This window comes from Athene noctua, chromosome 1 (genome assembly GCF_965140245.1).
Source record: "Athene noctua chromosome 1, bAthNoc1.hap1.1, whole genome shotgun sequence".
Lineage (NCBI taxonomy): Eukaryota > Metazoa > Chordata > Aves > Strigiformes > Strigidae > Athene > Athene noctua.
The window spans coordinates 263919129-263939110 of record NC_134037.1 but is presented as its reverse complement, the minus strand read 5'-3'; the positions used below and the strand labels follow the sequence as shown (position 1 = coordinate 263939110).

General features: G+C 48.1%; 1 protein-coding gene across 1 annotated transcript; it reads right to left on the bottom strand.

The window, feature by feature from the left end:
* Positions 1-3957: 3957 nt before the first annotated feature.
* Positions 3958-4804, bottom strand: OR2AT4 (olfactory receptor family 2 subfamily AT member 4). The gene is given in 3 exon segments (XM_074901631.1): positions 3958-4370; positions 4373-4480; positions 4483-4804. Coding segments are annotated over 3 exon segments (843 nt in total).
* Positions 4805-19982: the final 15178 nt, after the last annotated feature.

The following is a 19982-nucleotide window of genomic DNA, read 5'->3' as shown; positions in this document are numbered from 1 at the left end:
ATTCTGAAATCAAAATGAGAAAAAAAAAAAAATAAATCAAATCATGCTTCTCCTGTAAGATTTCTGTTGAAAAAGGAGAATGGTCTGGGCTGCTGGGATGTGGAGGGGCTGGAGAAGGGGAATTTAAGGGCAATAATGTGTATTAGTTGAGAAAATATGCTGCTTGGATGGAGAATATTATGCAGTGTTGTTCTGTCTGACATACAAATTGGGTACGGGAAGGATTTGTGGGTTCATGTTCACAAACAGACTGCATCTCCTGGCTCCAAAATACCCAGCTACGTCTGGAAAACGGGTGCTCAGAGTTTGCAGGTTCTGCTCAGTGTAATTCTTACTTATTTCTTTGTTTCATAGAAAACTGAGATGAAGGTTTGGAGCAGAAAACACATTATGTGAATGCAATGTCTTGTAAAAGGCAGCTGCAGGACCCTCTGGATATTAGTATAATGCTATTGCTGCAGATAACAAATAATATTAGCTGGAAATGGTTTCTAGCTGTTAGGCAAAATTATTATATTGTCAAATGTGATGAATGAGGGAAGTGGAGAAGGCTTTAGCATCCCATTTTGGTAGTTATGTTCTGTAATATTATTCTGAATGCTTCTTGCAAACCTCTCCCCTCCACCTGCTCCAACCTTCCCCTTGAATGCAGCCTGAGGTCTTTGCTTCCCTCTCGAGCAGCATCAGGCTTTACCCAGGTAAAAAAGTCCAGTTCCTCAAAGCAAACGAACAGCTCACATTGTAAAAAGGGGGGAAAACTCGATTTGAAAACTGTAAAATCCTTTGGGTGGATTTCCTTCTTTTCTGCGGTCATGCTGGCAGTGAGGTGCCGCACTGGGGCTCTTCGTTTCAGGCTCCACTTCTTCTCAGGAGGTCCTAGAAAGGTCCCCTCCTCCTCGAGGCTACGTCCCAGCAATACAGCGTGCAAGGAGGGACAGAAGTCCAAGAAATGGCTTTATATTAATAATTTCCAGAGATAAAGGCGCATGCGCTGGAAATGATGCCTCCTGGGTGAAGCTCCTGTGAAGGACACAGCGGGGACCCCAGTGACTTGGGGGAGGTTTATTCCCTTATAACAAAACAAAATTCTAAGAAGTGACAGGTGATGTTCATTTTTTTGGTCCATTTTTGGGGCTTTTTTACCCCCGTTTGCCCATAGGCGATGGAAGGGGAGGAGCGGTGCTGCTGGGGGGTCTCAGCATCTCACCCCTGTGGCTGCAGTGGCTGGTTTCCCACTACAATTCGTGGTGATGAGCCATCACCCCAGACCACCACGGGATTTTTATGGCAGCTGGTAACATCCTACCCGCTGGCGCTGGGGAAAACCCAAATTCATCCTTTCTCCACAGCTTAATTTTTCTTTTCCTGATGACTAACCGAGGGGAGAGCACAACACTCCCCATTTCCTCATAGACCGTGCTCCCTCTCCCTCTAGATTGCAGTCAATTTTGAATCCTTTCCAGTGCCCCATCCCAGGGATTGGGGAGGAATTTCCAAGCTGTGGATGAAAAAGGCATGCAAGCCTTGAGGGGTTGGGGGATGGCTAAGCACCTCCACGACGCTGGGCTCTGCACAGCTCCCTGCTCCATGCTCTGGCTGCTTCCCGTCCTCGGGGCACTCCCTGCAATTAAAATAGTGACTAAAATTAGTATTTTTTTCTTTTTCTCAGAAAAACTCATCTCTGCAAAATGACTTGTAGAGAGGAGCAGAACAATCCTATATGTATCAGGAGGGGAACGCTGGAATCATTGTGTAGTGATAATCTGTGTTTGATGATGGTGCAGCCAATACAGGATTATTACATCAAGTTTTAATGATTATCCTTCAAGAAGAATGTTAAAACATAAAGAAGGTTGGGAGAAAAATCATGAGAATGGTTAAAAGTTTGGAAAATGTTTATTACAGTGGGAGCCTCTGGGCACTCATTTCATAAGGAAGAGTATGAGCATCTCGTACATGGATATACACGGGCAAGAGGGATCTGGCATCAGAGAAAAAATAAAACAAGATCTTGTGGTGGGAAATGAGTAACGAGTGAAGTGGAAATAAGGCTTTAGTTTTTAACAGTGAGAGTAATAAAAAAGAAAACAAACATTTTACTGGTTGTTATGAACGGTTCTTCACAGCTAAACAGTCTCTTAGGAGGGGATTTCAACTGAAAACTCCACTCTAGTGGAACTAGAAGTGATAGAGCTTCGTGCTGCAAGGAGACGTCAGCTCTCCCAGACTGAAGGGCCACCGGGGCCAAGGGAAGATTAACGATCCATGGCACCCACTCTCCAACACAGCCTAATCCTGGAAGTCCCCAAAGCTCTTCAGAGACCTCCTGGTCCCATGAAAGCTCTTCAGGCCCCTGGCCTTGGCGTGCTCCTTAGGGCGTCTGCAAGATCCTGGGTGGAAACCTCCTTAACATGTGTACAGCTCTCCTCTCTTGTGAACAGAGGGTCAGTGCTGACTTTTCACGTGCTAACGAACACACAGGCATCTTTTTTTCCCTGTCTGGAGCCCATGGTGCCTCCTCATTTGGAGCAAGAGCTGGTACCCAAGCATGGTGGCCGCTTTTAGTCAGCCAAGAGGCCAAAGCCTTCAGTGACTCTTACAAGCTCCTGCTCCTACGCTCATGACAGAGAAGATGCCTTGCACGTTAGGGACCCAATGTAGTGGGAAACTAAATATTTAAAAACCATTTTAAACCCCTCCATCTTCCACCAAAATCAACCACCATGTTCAGATGAACTCTTTCTTAACTCTCTTTCAATGAATTCCCAATCTACGTGCAGGAGAGTGGCTGTGTCACGTCCTTGCCTGCCTGGCAGCATCTTCTCCTCTCCAGCCTGTTTGGCTGGAGGTTCTCTGCTCAGAGGCAGCCAGGAGCATTCAAGGTCGATCACATGTGGTAAAGGTGTTAGTACACTGGAAATGGAAACCCTTCTAGTCTGACATGGGTGGTGGGTTGAATCTGAGTTGAATCAACATCTCAAGTTGCAAATATTAATGGAAGAATGAGTGAGGAGACAGCCCAAGCCTTCCCCCAAATCTCTGTCACAGACCCCAATGCCTTTAATGAGCTTTGAAAGGTTCTCTTAAACAGATGCCGTAGGAAAGACACGTATTTCAGTATGTTAATCTCAGAAAAAAAAATCAGGCATGTCTCAAAAGATCAGACATGCTCATTTGCACTAGACTATCTGCCTGCTCTGGAGGAAAAAAATGAATTAAATAAGCTCTAGATAAACAATCACATTTTCCAATGCTTGATAGAATCTCTGCCTAAAATTGGACGTTCCTGGTGTTTCACTGACCGTTGCTTCACATTGACTCCTAGTGCAGGAACCTGCGAATCAGGCTGTTGGACATAAGAGGTGGTTGATGGCACCGTATTGCACACAGACAACCTGTACATGCTGCATTTTAAATTTATCCTTAATGTTTCCCACGGTTCTGCAATCCTGTAAAGTGATTTTGTAGTTTCCTCACCCAGGAGTAACAGTCCAGAGACACCACTGTCGTTTGTAGGGAGAATAACTGCCACCACCCCTGAAACTCTTTAATGGAGGAATGAAATTAATGCATCCTCCACAGTGCAACGTGGAGGGGAAAGTGTAAAGAAATGTGGTACTGCTCCAGTTCAGCTTTATTTAGTGCATTTTCAGCTTTATTTAGTGCATTCACAGCTTTATTTAGTGCATCAGTGAATCAGTCACATCAGTGATTTAGTGACATCAGTGATTTAGTCACTGAAGGATAGAAACCAGAGCAGAAAATTATAAATATTACAGAAAGTCTGCTAAAACCTTCACAGGGACGGGCTGAAATGCACTAGCATAGGATGTACCGCAGTTCAGGGGAACCAAACAGAACTCCAAAGGTGATGATGTCTTAATTAACCAGATGACTGACATAAACGCCATGAGGCTTCCACACTGCTGTGAATTTTACCTAAACAAATAAAATTTTTTAGAAAGGGGAAAGATTTTCAGAAAAAATAGACTTTTTAACAGCAGATTTTACTTCCTTTTTCCGTAAAGTGTAAATGATGGGGTTTAACAAGGGCGTCAAAATAGAGAAGACAACGTTACTCATGATATGGACATCAACGGGGATGTTCACTCTGTAGGACGTGTACGCCGCAGCAGTGGAGGAGTAGTAAGTGCCCTCCACAAGCAGATGGGAAGTACGTGTTGAAAAAGCTTTCACGTGTCCTTCTTTGGAGTTGATCTTCAGTACGGAGAGGACGATGTGTACGTACGAGAGGGTGACAAGCAACAGAGGGACAACCGACACTGTCATGGCGATGGAGAACCCCGAGAAGGTCTGGAAATGGGCACTGAAGTCCGAGCATGTGGCTTGTACCACTGCCAACCCCTGGTTGTGTCCCTGTAAGCTTGCCAAGAGGTCTGCGTGATGGCGGGCACGGGAATTAGCAGCGTGGTGATCCAGGCGCTCGCTGCCAGCTGGATGTTCACTCTTCTTGTCATCTTGGCCCATGAAAACTGTACATCTGCAGAAAACAGCCCCAAAACGAGATGGTTTTAGCATTGGCCAGGAGCATCAGCAGCATTTTGGGGATGGTGGTGGTTGTGAGTAGCACGTCTAACGCAGAGAGCTTAATCAGGAAAAAGCACGTGGGTTTGTGAAGCGTATGGTCAGCCACGCCCACGGTGATGATAACGGCATTACCGGCCAGGATCAGCAGGTAGAATAGCAAGAACACAATGAAGAGAGGGGTCTGGAAATCCTGGAGAGCTGGAAAGCCCACCAGGAAAAAGACTTTTGAGGAATCGTTGCCGCTGCAGCTCTCCATGGTGGGGCTGGTCAGAACGCCTGCAAGGATGAAGAGGGTGTCAGGAAACAGGCTGCTGTGCAGGGAGACGTTTCTCTAAGGAGCTTTGCAGAGGTTCTGCAAGGAAAACACACGTTGGGTGAAATCTTGCAGAGCCGAGCACGTTGCAAGGCACAGCTCAGCCCCTCTTGTCTCTAATCCACAATTAAGATGATTTGGGTTCTCTGTGGATGATGTGTCTTTCAGCTTTGGGTGCGAAGAGCAAGGATTCTTCTCACCTAGCTTTGGGTGCTCGCCATGCAGAGCTCCCCCCTCTATCTGCACTGGTCCTCCCGGGTCCCTTTTCTGTGGGGAAAAGGGACATTTGGGTGGATGCAGCCCCTTTGCCCCATTCTGCGCCGAGGAGGAGATGAGCAGCGTTACAGAAACACCCACTTCTCCTCTCTAAGGGAATTCAGGGAATTAGCTCAGCAGGACTCAGTCATCCATCTCGCTTTTGCTAGTTTATTATGATCTTTGCTACCCAAAGTCATTCTCATCACTGTTTTTCATGCCCATGTTACCTCTGGTTGGCTACTTGCGTCCCACTGCGTTTCCCACGGTCACTGCAGCACGCAGCCGATTCCTGCTGCTGTTACTGAAATTCAGATGAAAATTCAGAATTCCTGTTAGCTTCCAGGTTGGTTTTTGGTACATAAAAGCAAAGGAATTTTCACAGTGGGGTTTTTGTTTGGGTTTGGTTTTTTTTGTTTGTTTGTTTTTTTTCTAATGCAGATCAGCATCATGTCTTTTACCATAGTAAGAAATGTTTTAGAGATTCGTGAGGTTCAAAGACACTCTAATAAAAAAGTAGGGATAAGTATCTGTCAGGGACTTCAGCTCAGACGGAGCGGGACACAATGTATGACAGCTTACAGCCCTTACAGATATTTTACATAATGTAGCTCCACAGTTGCATTATTCATATAAACTTGTGATACTTTCTGGATTTATCCAGGAAGGGTAAGAAAGCGTGTGCCATACTTTTCCATTTATTTTACATTATGAGCTTTTAAGATTCCTGAGTGACAAAGATTTTCTTCCCTCTCAACAGAAAGACTTCCTTTGTTGCTCATAAAGATTTAATGCAGATTGGAAAGGACTGTTCTGCCCGAACCCTATGGAATACGCTGCAGCAAAATAAAGCAGCGTTTTGGAAACTTCCAGCATCTTCTATTCAAGCACTTTCATAGGCACCAATTCCTTTGGAATTTATCTCTTTTCTCTAACACCGGGTAAATCAAAACTCAGACAATGTTCAGAAGAAAACCACCCTTGTTTTGATTAGGTTTATGCTAAAAAAAAGAAGGAGAAATTAAGCTTAATTAAGTTTTCATGCCTTTTCTTGGTTTCCTTACCCCAATTTAAAAGAGGGGAAATAAAGCTCCCTTGGAAATGTTTTGTGCTTGTCCTCAAGTAGTTGAGATTAATGGTTGGCCTCATGCAATTTCCTAACATTATTAAATCTCTGGTAATTTTCCAAGAGTTTTACCTTTCACCCAGAAAGTCATCTCCATAACCATATAGGGGAAATCTATTTAATATTACAAATAAATAGATTTTCTGCCGCCCTGAGATTTAAATACAATTGATATTTTGTTTACTCTCTACCTCTCGTCTAATCTACCTTTCTCCATTTCTCTTTCTTGTTATTATTTTTTCCCAAGGGGTAAGCTTCAAGGATGTAATTTGTATAAACAATGACACACTATTAAAACCCCCAAGATAATTTATTGTATTGAATTAAAATTGCTGGCATGAAATGTCCTTAAATTAGCATTGATTGGAAGTTGTTTTCAGACATAGATCAAATTCTCGTTCTTTGGAGCCTGTTGACATGTATTACAATCACATTTTTCCATCCTGGACCCCGTGAGAAAAAAGTAAATCAAAATGAAACACTTAATTACTCTGAAAAATATGATCATATTAACAGAACAGTACCAACAATAACTCACTTGCGTTTTGAAGTTATAACAAGGTCTTTTCCTTCCTTAATTTTATCCTTGGTGGGAAGTGCACAACTCCTGCAATAAATCAACGGGCAAAGCCACTACCATTATGGAGCATATTTGAATGTGCTGCCCTGCTCCCCACCCGGAGATGCTCCCCAGAGATGACCTCTCGCCTTGAGCTGGGAGACCCACACATTTTCACAGAATCGTCTAGGTTGGAAAAGCCCTTGAAGATCCCCTAGTCCAATAATTAACCTAACAGTGACCCTTCCCAACTCCCCCAGATCCCTCAGCGCTGGCTCAGCCCGACTCTTCAACCCCCCCAGGGATCCCGGGGACTCCCCCCTGCCCTGGGCAGCCCATTCCAACGCCCAACAGCCCCTTCTGCACAGAAATCCTTCCTCAGAGCCAGCCTGACCCTGCCCTGGGCAGCTTGAGGCCATTCCCTCGGGGCCTGGCGCTGGGGCCTTGGCTCCAGAGACTCATCCCCCCTCTCTGCCCCCTCCTGGCAGGGAGTTGCAGAGGGCCAGGAGGTCTCCCCTCAGCCTCCTCTGCTCCAGACTGAACCCCCCCAGTTCCCCCAGCCGCTCCCCAGCAGACCTGTGCTCCAGGTCCCTCACCAGGCTCCTTTCCCAACAGAGCATCTCAACAGTTTTGAATCCCCCAGCTGCACACGGCAGTTCGCAGCAGATGGAGAGCATACAGCAGATTTGCATAGTTAAGGGCAGCGAAGGAAGAGTTTTCACTACACAAAGTTTATCATGTGATGGGAGTGGGCTGTTGTGTTGAGGCTGGTGGAGAAACATGAGAGGAAGAGCAGGCTTTTCTTCCCACATCTAGAGGAGCTTCCCATGGTTCAATATTGGCCCTTCCTTTGGCATTTTCTTTCCAAAGCCTGGCTCGTGATCTGGAGGGCGTAAAGTTCTCCACCTTCCCCTCTACGCCACCCAAGGCATAGACCGAAGGTGTAGCGCACAGCCAAGGCAGAGGAGCAGCTCCCAGGTAGGATCAGCAGCAGCTCTTCCAAACATGGGCACAGCCCAAATGCAAATCCAACCACAGAAGATCCCGGCCTGTGCCTGTTCGGCTCCATCTCCTTTCTCCAGGATTTTCAGGCCCAGCCCGGTGCACGGCTCAGCTGGTGCAGGAGGAGCGGGCACTCACAAAGCCAGTGTGCGTGGGACTGGGCTGGGCAATACATCTGCCTGCTTGGGAGTCTGCCTGGGTGCCAGCCCCGCAGGCTGGCCTCTTAATTCCACCTCGGACAGGAGCTCAGGACTGCTCCATGCACACCATGATCAGGTATGTCTGGGTGTGGTGGCCAACATACAACCCCTTTACACGGACAACGAGGTGACTACTTCGGCCACCCCTGCTCTGTGAGCAGCCTATCTCCTGGCCCTTCTCCATCCCCGAGGCCATCGCCTCTAAACCTCACAGCTCCTTCTTTTGGAGGCTTTGTCAAGTGTGGCTGAGGCCAGGGGGAAATGGCAGCCCTTGAGAGCTGTGTGGACTGGGAAACCCAGGCATGCGGCATGAGAAGACATTGCCACCTGGCTCTATAGTCGATGGAGGGAGACGTTCCTTTAGAGGGACAATTCATGGCTGCTAAATTAAACTCCTCTCCAAATGTCCTCCCAGACAAGTGTCCTCTCTCTCCAGATGCCCACATAAATGTCTTCACTCTCCCCTAAGCAGCTTCAGTGAAAGCTGTTGGATGGCAATTAGAAAGGCTTAAATCCTCTCCTGTGTAAATAGGTTCTGAGGCACTCGGGCTTCTGTGGCGCAGGATGCATCCTTGGGCACCATACAGAAAAATACAGATTTGATTAAAATATTAGCAATTCATGAATGATGCACCCACCTGCATCTCGGGAGCATCTAGATACATAACAAAACCTCAGACTGGTCTCACTTCCATTGCTCCAACCCAATTATTCCTCCAAACTGCAGCCCTATCTTTGATAAATGAAAGCTGGAGAGCTCTGCCAGGTGGTGGGATCTGGTGGGTGCTCCTGGACTGTGTCCCCATAGTCATTTTTGCCCAGGGTGATCCCTGGGAGGAGACATCAAGCCAGGATATAAGTGAGGTTTATGTACCAGATCCTTGGGTCCGATGTCTGGGGCTGAATCCTCAGAGTGGGGAAGATGGGGTCAGCAGAGCATCACTGGGGGCTTGGGAAGAGGTTGAGATCTTCTGGGGATTCTGAGGACACCAAGATGGATCCCAGTTTGGTCTGACGTGTGAAGCGTGAGACGGATTCATGCCAGCTTGGATCAGATGATAGTTTTTAAACAGAATCTTTGAAATAAACTTTTACTGTACTGGGTGATTTACATGTGTCCTTGATTCCTCAGTATATTTTCATGAATATCTCACCCCCTGCCAGTCTCCAGTCACGTCTGGACCAAAAGCCGTCACAGCCAAAACCAGTGATATGGTGAAGCCGTGCAAAGCCCCACCTGCGTGAACTTAGTGTCCTTGACAGCCTCCCAAGCGCTCACACCATTTGTCGAGGTTTTGGTGTGGGATTCACACCTTCTCCACCACATTTCTGCTGTGGGTGTTACCCTGCAGTCCACATCTTTCTCCAGGGACTAACAGGGGACACCAGCTACGTTTCCAAGCAGAAAACCCCACATAACTATGGCTTCCCGAGCTCAGAGTATGGGTGAGAAAAATCTCCCCTGCCTTTGGTCACCTGAACATTTAGTTCTAATATTCTTCTAGAACAGGTGATAAAACATCTCTTCCACGGCATGAAGGAGGAATTCATTGATGATCATAAACCATTCGAGCTGTGATCTTGTCTCTTATAATTTAATTTTTAACTACAGGTAGTTTCAGATACACCAACTATAGATGATCCTGGCGTTATCTACCTTCTGCTCATTCTCAACAAAAGTGGTGGGAAAATGTGTTAGAGGACAACCACCCCTCCTTCAGGATGGTAATTTTATTAAACTGCCCAATCCTGTGAAACATCCACACACTCAGGACTGACCTCTCTGGCTTAAAATGTCATCCCTGGGGACAAGATTCTCAAGGTGTCAGTTGGTTCACAACAGTCTGCTAGACTTGAACGTTGTATGGTCTTGAGCACCCCACTGGTGGTATCTGAGATACCTCCTCCCAGGAGTGCAGCGCTGTAGGAGCCTGGTGCTGTCACCACCACGGTGTCTGTCCCAGGTGGGATGGGGCCATGGTGGGGGGAAGATGGAGAGGTCAGCACAAGCGCTCACACCCTCAGCAGATCTGAGGTCCCTGTTCCTGTTCTGGGCCATGGTGGGTGAGATGCTCCTCTGGGGAAGCTCATCTCCTTCGGAAGCAGGTGTCTGGGATAGCTGGAGAAGTCGCACCGTGAAAATGCTACACATGAAACCACGGGGACTTGCTCAAGTGTGAGTAGTAGATGTCAGCAAAGGAGGCTGCTAAATGTCAGATAAATGACTGAATCACAGAGCTGTGGAGGTCGGAAGGCACCTCTTGAGATCATCTGGATCACCTGCAGCAGGTTCCCCAGGCCCCTAGCCAGTTGGGTTTGAATATCTCCACAGAGGGAGACTCCACAACCTCTCTGACCAACCCGTGCCAGTGTTTGGGCAGGGGACAAATCCCTTCCCTGTGCTATGGTTGCACGGAACAGCAGCGTCCCCGTGCCATCCCCCCCCAGCACATCTGGCCAGGTGTGGGACAGGACAGCAGAGCTGTCAGAAGCCAACCAGACCTTCCCGAATGAGACCATGGTGCCTCTTGAAGGCCAAGTCCTTCCCCCGGGGAGTTTCCTAGCTGGGATCACCCACTGGGATGGCAGAAGAGCCAAGCCCCATGCTAGTTCAGCTCAGTTCATTGCTTACAACCCATAAGATATTTCTTTTTATCTCCTTTTCTTCTCCCTCCCTCCATCTGCCCTCAGACTTGTCAGAGCTGCCCTCTCCTGCTGCCACACCCTGCTCTTCCACCTCATGAATCACTTCTTCTCTGTCTGCCATTGAGTGAGTCTCACTGGTGCTCCCTATGGGCTTCCTCCCCACTCCTGGAGCCCAAACCCCCCCCATATCCCACCCTCACCTTCCCTCCGTCTGCAAATCTGCAAATATTTTTTTTTTCCAAATTTTCAAAAATTGCTGATTTTCAAATCAACACTCCTACCCCGTCCCCCCTCGCAGGCTCATCTCTGCTATCTGGTTTCTGCTGTCACTTCTTGGAGCACCTCTTGGTGCAAGAAGCCCAAGGGCATGTGTCTCCTTTTCCCCATGCAGGAGGCAGGATCTGGCCCTGCTCATGGACACGAGGGCACGTAATGTCAGCGCTAAGCCATGATCACACTCAGCACAAACAGGGCAGGTAACGACTCTGCTCGTTTCACTGCGTTTTCTAACGTACAACTTCTGGAGCAATTTCCCACTTCAGGTTCCGATTGCATCCGAGTGGACGTGCTGCCCCTGGCAGCAGAGCTCCTGGGTCCTCGTGTTAAAAATCCTCCCCGCAAACATTCGAGAGAAGTTGTATTTCCAAACACATTTGTTTCAAAACACTAATTCTTCCACTCGGGTGGCAACGCCAGTAAAAACAGCGCAAATTGGTCTCTCGGTGACTTGGAGATCTTTGGGGCTTCAGAAATGTTTTTCAGAATAATTAATATCCAGGGACGGTGACATCACGGTTTGCACGGCCGGTGCTGGAGTGTGATGAAACCTTGGGGAGCCCGAGTCTCAGATTGCGTGGGTCCTAGGGAGCATGCAGTAAGAGTTTTAAAAGTCTTAAACTCTTTTAAACTTATTTATTTATTTATTTTTCCCCAGCCCTGACCTGTTAAGAAGCTCTGAGTCACTTGGTCTTCAGGGAGAGGTTACACTTTGGGCTGCGCTGCATCTGTGGAGCATCATCCTGGAGCCACTTTCTTCTCCCATAAGTAAACTCATGAACACGGCTGATCCCTGCGGATATCCCAGAGCAGTGCAAGGGCTTTCATTCTCCTAATTATAACTTGCTGGAAAATACTTTTATTTTCATATATATACTAGATTTAAAGAGAAAAGACCCAGTGAAGAAATCATTTATGTAAAATTTTCTTACATTTATGCCATCTGAAATAACTTTCTCTTTATTTCATTAAAAAAGAAAACAAAAACAAACATGTCTGCATAAAAATAAATTAGCAGTGTTTGGCCAAGACCATAAGAGCACAGCTGATGCCCAGGCGTGTCAGACCATGGCCCAGCTCACCCCGTCTGCCCTCTGCAGTGGGGATGCTGGCGGGGAGAGCCCCTTCCTGGGCTCCACTGCCTTCACGCCGCCCCAGCAGCCAAAACTGTCACACTGGCCCTTCGCCGCCTGTTCACAGACCTTGTGTCTTGTGCCCATCAACTTGACCTGGTTTTCTGCATCTCTCCAAGCTCATGGGCTGCAAATCCCCAGGAAGCTCTGTCTGCTGCATAAAACCAGGACTTTCCTGTTTTAAACCATTCCCTTACTGGTTTTGGTGAGCATCCCCTGGTCCTACTGTTGGGGGGTTCAGATGTCAGATCTGCGTTCACCTTCTCTCCATCCCCCTCACCCTAGTCCTTCCTCGAGAGATCCTCCATAGGACCAAATTAATGCTTTTGGAATAACGAACCCAGCTTGCCCCAGTTTAAAAGATTATTGACCACACCATTGATTTAGAGTTTCAGAAGTTCTGGGGAGGCAGATGCTCATTTCCCTTTGTGTGTCTAAAACGCTGAATGTCCCTCTTCAGCTATGCAATTTCACCAAGCCTGCACAACTGATAATTAATAAAATAGCTGGATAAGGGAAGATTAATAAATGGATATGCTATGAGCAAGGTGAGCGACGCAGCCAGAGCCAATCAGCCTTTGATGCCATAAAAATATATTTCCCTTCAGCACGTGAATTCTGTGTAAATCACCCCCATAGCTCAAGCTGCACAAACAAGAACAGAGAGGGGTGTTGGGGCAGGATGAGGGTGACACCTTCCTTCCCCCGCTGCTGTGCTTGTTTTTTTTCTGTGCACCAGGCATGTGCCATCCTGTTAAAAGGGGGTAAAGGACCCAGCAATTCCCCAAAGCTCAGCTGGTCCCATGCAGCTCGTACCCCACAGCCTCCAGGATGCCCTTCAAGTGAGCAGCCCCAAATTTATAGGCAGGGCTGGGGGGTTTTCTGTGCAGGGGATTGAGAGGCGGGTGGCTGTGACTCGATGCATTGGGCAAGTTGTCTGAAGAGCCCTGACTTTGCAGATGGGGAAACTGAGGCTGGAGGGAAGCTGAGATGTGTCTAGGAGCCACTCAAGGTGTGGGTGGGTGCAATCCCAGCTCACACAAAACTGTGAGTAGCAGGAACCCAGAACTGCTGTTTGGTTTTTCCTTTTGCTTAGCTAAAAAACGTCAGTTAAATTATTTTTTTAAAATTTCTTACATTTCCTCTCTTTGCCCAGAGATAGGCACAGAAATAAAATCCATCCCTAGCCCCTGGACTCTCTGGAAAGCTGCGGCGTGAGGATGCTCGGGGCTGGGCGTCCCGACTCCGGGACTTGCATGGAGGGAGCGTCCTCCTTCCCTGCTCTAACACTGCCACCCCCCGGCACACCGGCACACAGCTCCCCGGGCCTGGCGGGGCCCAGTGTCCCCAGGACCCGCCAGACCCCTCCTCTCTCTGCCAGTGACAGGAGAGAGGTCATCCGTCCATCCGTCCGTCCATCATCCATCCATCCATACATCATCCATCCATTGTCCATCTCCACCCCGAGCTGCGGTGCGAACCACCAGCTGATGGCTCTGCATGTTCCCACCAGCTTTCCAGCAGATAAAGAGCCCCCACATAGTTATTTTGGGGTGTATATCGCCCAAGTAACTGGCATTTGGGGAGAGTCCCTTGTGCCTCCTTGCAGTGTCCATCAGCTACAAGCAAACCCACTGTCTGGATACAGCATTCAAGTTTCCACCCGCGGGCAGATTTATGACTGATGGACACGTTTTTAACACTCCCTAGTACAGTGCTGTGAGATAAGAAGGGATCTGGGATCATATCAGCACAGCCATGCCTAGCCCAGGGACTTAGATAAATGCTCACCAGGGTTTGTAGCATCAGTTCTGGACTCCTGGTGCAGACCCTGGAAGAATTAGCTGGAAAAACCTTTGTGGCCACCGACCCAGCCTCCCCCTCCAAACGGGACTGTCACCCACATGGGTGATGGCATCACATCCTTAGAACATCCTTTTTTTTTTCTTTTCCCTGTTGAGCCCAGAGGAGCTACCTGGAGGTAGAAATCTCCCCTTGGTCAGGTGAAGGCCCACCATGAGATGTGGGCTGGTCAGGGCCCTGCAAACCTCATGTTACAGTCACAGGGGGGGTTGGGTTGGAAGGGACCCATCTAGTCCAACCTCCCTGCCATGGGCAGGGCCATCTTCAACTGGATCAGGCTGGTGAGAGCTCTGTCCATGATTTTTTCCAGGGATGGGGCATCTACCACCTCTCTGGGCAACCTAAATGCCCCAATTTGCCCTGTGACTCCCATGGAGCCACCAGCGGGTGCATCAAAGAAAGAGGAGGTGGCTCTTCATGTGGAGTCTCATCTACCCTGTTGTAAAACTCCCTCCCAGGCGACACTACGAGATAAAGCTGACACAAGCTCCAGGAAGGACCTGAGATGTCAGTGGAAGAGAAATTCAGGGTTGCTAAATAGTTAATGACCGTCCTGACTCAGGGAAACGTCGGGTTGTAAATGATTATACTCTTGGGGCCACTGTTGGACCATCTCATGGACGAGGTGGGCTGCTGGCCACCAGGATGTGGGTGTCCACTTCTTAATTGCTCCTTAAGCCTGTGAGAGTTCATCACAAGCAGGATGATTGCTTGGATGTGGACATTTTCCTCTCCTATTTAGCAAATCCAGCTAGTCTGGCCTAAATGAGAAGGTGCCGTTGTGTCTGGGAGGTATTTTACTGATGTTGCCACAGCTGAGCTCGGCCCTTTGGAGAGGTGGCCAAGTGTCCTGCTTGTCGGAGACTCTCTTGGTGTAAAGCAGAGATCAGTGATGTGATCAGCTTTGCTGCGAGACCTGATCATCACTTGGAAATCAAGAAAAAAACCAAAAAAGTTAAAATTTAATACTTTGAGGCTATTTTGTGTCATCCTGCTTAGGCAGAGGCTCTGACTAAGAGGACTTCGGAGCTTGTTGAATGTCACCATGGCACTGCCCATGCTGACCTTCCTCAGCTGTCAGCAATAGTTGGCTCTAAGCTTGGCTTATCTCTGCGTTCAGCCAGCATGGTGAGGCTTAGCGTGGCTCCTGCCTGTTTTCTCAGCTGTTTTCTCTCTGCTCTCTTTCAGGTTTACAGCCTCTTACTGTGACTTTCCAAAGTCAGCACTGGAAATAACCCTGTCCTTAAGTCCTCCAAAATAAGGCCCAGGCAATTTTAAAATACTGAGATGATCTAATCACTCCCAGAACTCCTCTTTCACCCTTTTTGGCTGTCCATTCCCCTCCACTGTAGGTGTCTACTTTGCTCACAGCTGCAGTTGACATTCTGGTGAACAGTGATGTGAAAAAGCCATTAAGCAGTGTTGGCTGGCAACGCCACCATGGAGCAGAAGATCAGTTCCTCCCTGGACTTCCTCCTTTCCCTGTGCTGGTGGCCGTCCTTGCAGCTCTGGTGGCCGTCCTTGCAGCTCCGGTGGCCGTCCTTGCAGCTCTGGGTGCCATCCTTGCAGCTCTGGTGGCCGTCCTTGCAGCTCTGGTGGCCATCCTTGCAGCTCTGGCGGCCGTCCTTGCAGCTCTGGTGGCCGTCCTTGCAGCTCCGGTGGCCGTCCTTGCAGCTCCGGGTGCCATCCTTGCAGCTCTGGTGGCATCCTTGCAGCTCTGGTGGCTGTCCTTGCAGCTCTGGTGGCATCCTTGCAGCTCTGGTGGCCGTCCTTGCAGCTCTGGTTGCATCCTTGCAGCTCTGGTGGCCGTCCTTGCAGCTCCGGTGGCCGTCCTTGCAGCTCCGGGTGCCATCCTTGCAGCTCTGGCGGCCATCCTTGCAGCTCTGGTGGCATCCTTGCAGCTCTGGTGGCTGTCCTTGCAGCTCTGGTGGCATCCTTGCAGCTCTGGTGGCCATCCTTGCAGCTCTGGGTGCCGTCCTTGCAGCTCTGGTGGCCGTCCTTGCAGCTCTGGTGGCCGTCCTTGCAGCTCTGGTGGCCATCCTTGCAGCTCTGGTGGCCGTCCTTGCAGCTCTGGTGGCATCCTTGCAGCTCTGGTGGCCGTCCTTGCAGCTCTGGTGGCATCCTTGCAGCTCTGGTGGCCGTCCTTGCAGCTCCGGTGGCCGTCCTTGCAGCTCTGGTGGCCGTCCTTGCAGCTCTGGTGGCCATCCTTGCAGCTCTGGGTGCCGTCCTTGCAGCTCTGGTGGCCGTCCTTGCTGGCTGGATCCCCCCTGCCCGCTCCTGCTGCTCTTCAACATTGTCCCAGCAATCTTGCCCAGCTCCCACCTTCTCTGGGTTTCCTTCTTGGCTTGAAACCAGAGCATCAGACCACGCTCTTACAACACTCCTATCCATCCCTTGAACTGACAGTCCCTCATATCTGTGAACTCCAGGCTATTGATGTTGTTAGTTGCCTGCAAAGCTTCCTCCACCTGATCTTCACGGCTCTGAAGAATCCTCCACCAACAGTGTTCATTTTCTTGTCCCATCTCCTATGGGTTTTCAGCCGGTCTAATTCATGGCATGGTCTGAACTTCAGAATAAATCTGTCCCTCTGCAATGGTGCAGAAACCATCATGCTCCTCTTTTGCTCCTGTCTGCCCTTCCTGAAGTCATTAGTCCTTTTTCTATTAATATTCTCATTATGGAAATTGTTTTGCTGGGTCTCTGGTGGGACAGTATGACCCATGTCCAGGCTTCAGGCTCTTCCTGTTCCCCTCCGCGCTCCTTGCATAAAGATACATCTGGGATGCAGAGTGGACTGACCCATCATCATCTTCATCCCTCTTTTCTGCCCATGTTAGGACTAACCCTATTTCTACGTGGATTTAAATCCTCATCCGGGTCCTGCTCCTTCCCTGCGCTCCCTGCTTGCTGCCTCTGCTCCTCATTCAGGATTTATGGATGAAATCCAGTGAGGCTTTGTGCAGAGATGCTCATCGTCAGATCAACTCTCTCACATCACCACTGGCCTCCTTCTCCCCAACAAAGTCTGCTCTAGGCCAGAGCAATTTCAGGACTATTTTGGATATTACTGAGTTTTCCTGGTGAGGATATGATAAAAAAATTAAAATCTTTCACCTGCAGTATTTGCCCTCCCCTATCCCCTAAAACCTTGTGATATCCAGCCTGTGGCATCACAGAGAGCAAAACCCCAGAGTCCTTTTCTTCCCCCAAGGCTTTTCATATCTCATTTATTTCATGGAATGCATTTCTCAAAGGACGGTGTCTCTCAGTCCTGCAAATTTTAAACTGGAATTCTCCCAGATGGATTTTTTGTAATGTCAAAATGGTTTTTTAAATTACTTTAGCCCACAGAGTAAGTGTCTGGCTTTCCTTCCCAAGGACTTTTCCATTCTAGAAACCGACTACCATTTCTTCATCCCTTTAGGTTTGAGTGGGTCTGGGCTTGGTGGGATTATATTTCAACTGATAGGTGATAGTAAACATCTTAAAAAAAAAAAAAAAAAAAGAGAAAAAAGATACTGGTGAAAACAGGAAGGCGGCGCTTTATCAGGGCTGTAACAACACTTACATACACAGCAATTTATTTAGCCTACTCCAGTAAAGACAAAATGTATTATAATTTAGATAACTTTGAGGGCTGATAACAGCACAGTTCTTCTAAGGATTTCTTTGTATAAATTCCTGTAAAATTTCACTTCAATAGCAACTGCAAATGATAAACGCTTCCAAGAAGCAGGAACTCGTTCAATTATTAAGCATCCGGCGGTGCCCGCCTTGCACTTGCTGTGCAGTCTGGCTCAGTGACTAATTACTTTTCAGTAAGATGCTTCTTAGGAGGAACTCTGCCCCTCCTCATCGCATTGCTATCGGCACTCAGGTCATTACAAGCAATTAAGCCTAATTGTAAGCCTGCATGGACAGAAGGGCTTTAGGGAATGGCAGGAGATGGCAGGACCTTGCATCTCGCCTTTAGATGTGGAGCAAGCTGCCTACACTGGACATGGTTTAGGGGCTGTTTCCCATAAATTAAGCTTCAGTAAATCTGTTGCCATCCCAAATGCCATGAATTAGCACCCCTCAGCAGAAAGAATATGCAGGCAACAAAGGTGTTGCAAAGTACCTTCTGCAATTTAACGCTGAAGGGAGGGCGGGTGGAAGTGGTCACCCAGCTGACATCCTCCACCAAGGAAAGACCTTGTCTTCCACGATGCTCTGAGCTGTATGACGTGTTTCATAAAAAAAAAAAAAAAAAAAAAAAGAAGAGAGAAAATAGAAAACCAGATGTTTCCTCAGTGCATTCTTGCTGTGTGCATACTCCTGTTTTGGCCACCGGCCTTTATATAATGCCATTAGCTCTCCTAATTAACACCTGGTGCTCAGAGGTAGTGAGGGGTGGGAATCTGGACCAGACTGTGAAGGATGATGACTTGCAAGCTATGGTGGTTTTTTGTTGTTTTTTTTTTTTTTTAACTGAATTACAAACAGCACGATGGCCTCTGTCCATAAATCGCAGTCTGTCTGACACCACGTCCCCGAGGAGTGAAGTGCATTAATAGACTTGAAACTCTCCGAGAAGTGCATCTTGTGCAATTATGCAGCAACATAAATGCTCTGAGCTCAGGCAGCCTCTGAGTGCGCTGTTAATCCCCCGCTGGAAGATTTTCAAGTCGAAGCACATCCTCCAGGAAATGTTATTCATTCTGTGTTATTCATAAAAACCCATTCTCGTCTTTTGAAAGACTTTCCGAGACTGAAGGCATCTCACACATCGCAGGCGATGCTGTCCCAAAACAGTTATGCCCAAGGGAGTGGGCTGGTAGTTTTGCAAGAACAGAATGGGGGAAACTTGTACTTTTTCCCCTTTCTTTGGCTTTCTTCTTCCTTACCCAGGGCAGGAGTTCTCTCTGTCCCTTTCCAGCTATTGCTGCAGATGTTGAAACCCAGCTCTTTCGCAATTTACTCTCCCGTGTGTCTCTATAGCACTGCCCATTCATAAAAATTGACATTTCTGTTGAATATATGCCTCGAAATTTCCCTTCTCTGCTGCTATAGAAGAATTCCAGGATGAAGTCTATCAGCAGAATAATGAGGATAGTTCTCACTGCATTTGCACAGCCCACGAGATCCCTCGTTCTTCAGGACAGGAAGGAAAGTCCCGTGGTTGAAGGACAGGAAAGGGAACCACGAGTTCAGCCTCTGCTTTTGCCTTTGGCTTTCCTTTTCTGAAATCAGCCTGCATCGACATCTGTGCCACCACAGTTGCTGACAGCTCTCAGTGCAACTCCTACGTGCAGTACAAGGCAGGGCAGGGATTCAGAAAGCAGCCCCAACGTATATAGAAGCAAGGCGGCTAATTACCACCAGTGGACTCCAGCCACCCGGTTTAGATCCCAGCTCTGCAAACAATTTCTGCAGAATTCTAAACATTTGCATCTGGGATTTTGGCTGGTTCCCTGTAAGACGTCAGCAGGGCTCAGATGTAAAATCCCAGCCCTAATCCAGCTGTTTTTTCCTAACCCCACAGGCAGAAAAGGATCAGCCTCAGCCCCACAGTGGAGAGGTGTCCCATTTTCCCATGCAGGACACTGAGCTGCTCCTTTGCAAACCCAGTTTAACTCTTGGACTGGGAGCAGAGTTGGAGTAACCAGCAGAGCCTGGGCAGATAAAAGCTCACAAATGTGGCCTCTTCCAGGCTGGAAACCCCAATTTATTAATCTGTGGACATCTATAACCTCAGACACTTGAGATTTTATAATCTCTTTGCACAAGTGCTGGTGTTGTTTGCTGCAAACTTGGTTTAATTGATCCAAGAAATCATCCTTCCACCACAACCTCCGGCGGATTTAACACCACTGAACTGATTGGAATGAGATTGGTATTTTATATTATAAAGCGCTTTGCTTCATGTGGCGCACTCAGGTTTTAGTCACTGGGTCTTTCTTAACGCTCAGTTTTCTGTAGGAATTATCCTTTCCACTTATACGAGGTCTGCGTGTCCAAATATTTGAAAGTCAAAGACTTGCAGTGACCTAAAAGCTGGAAGAGCTGCAGGAAAGCT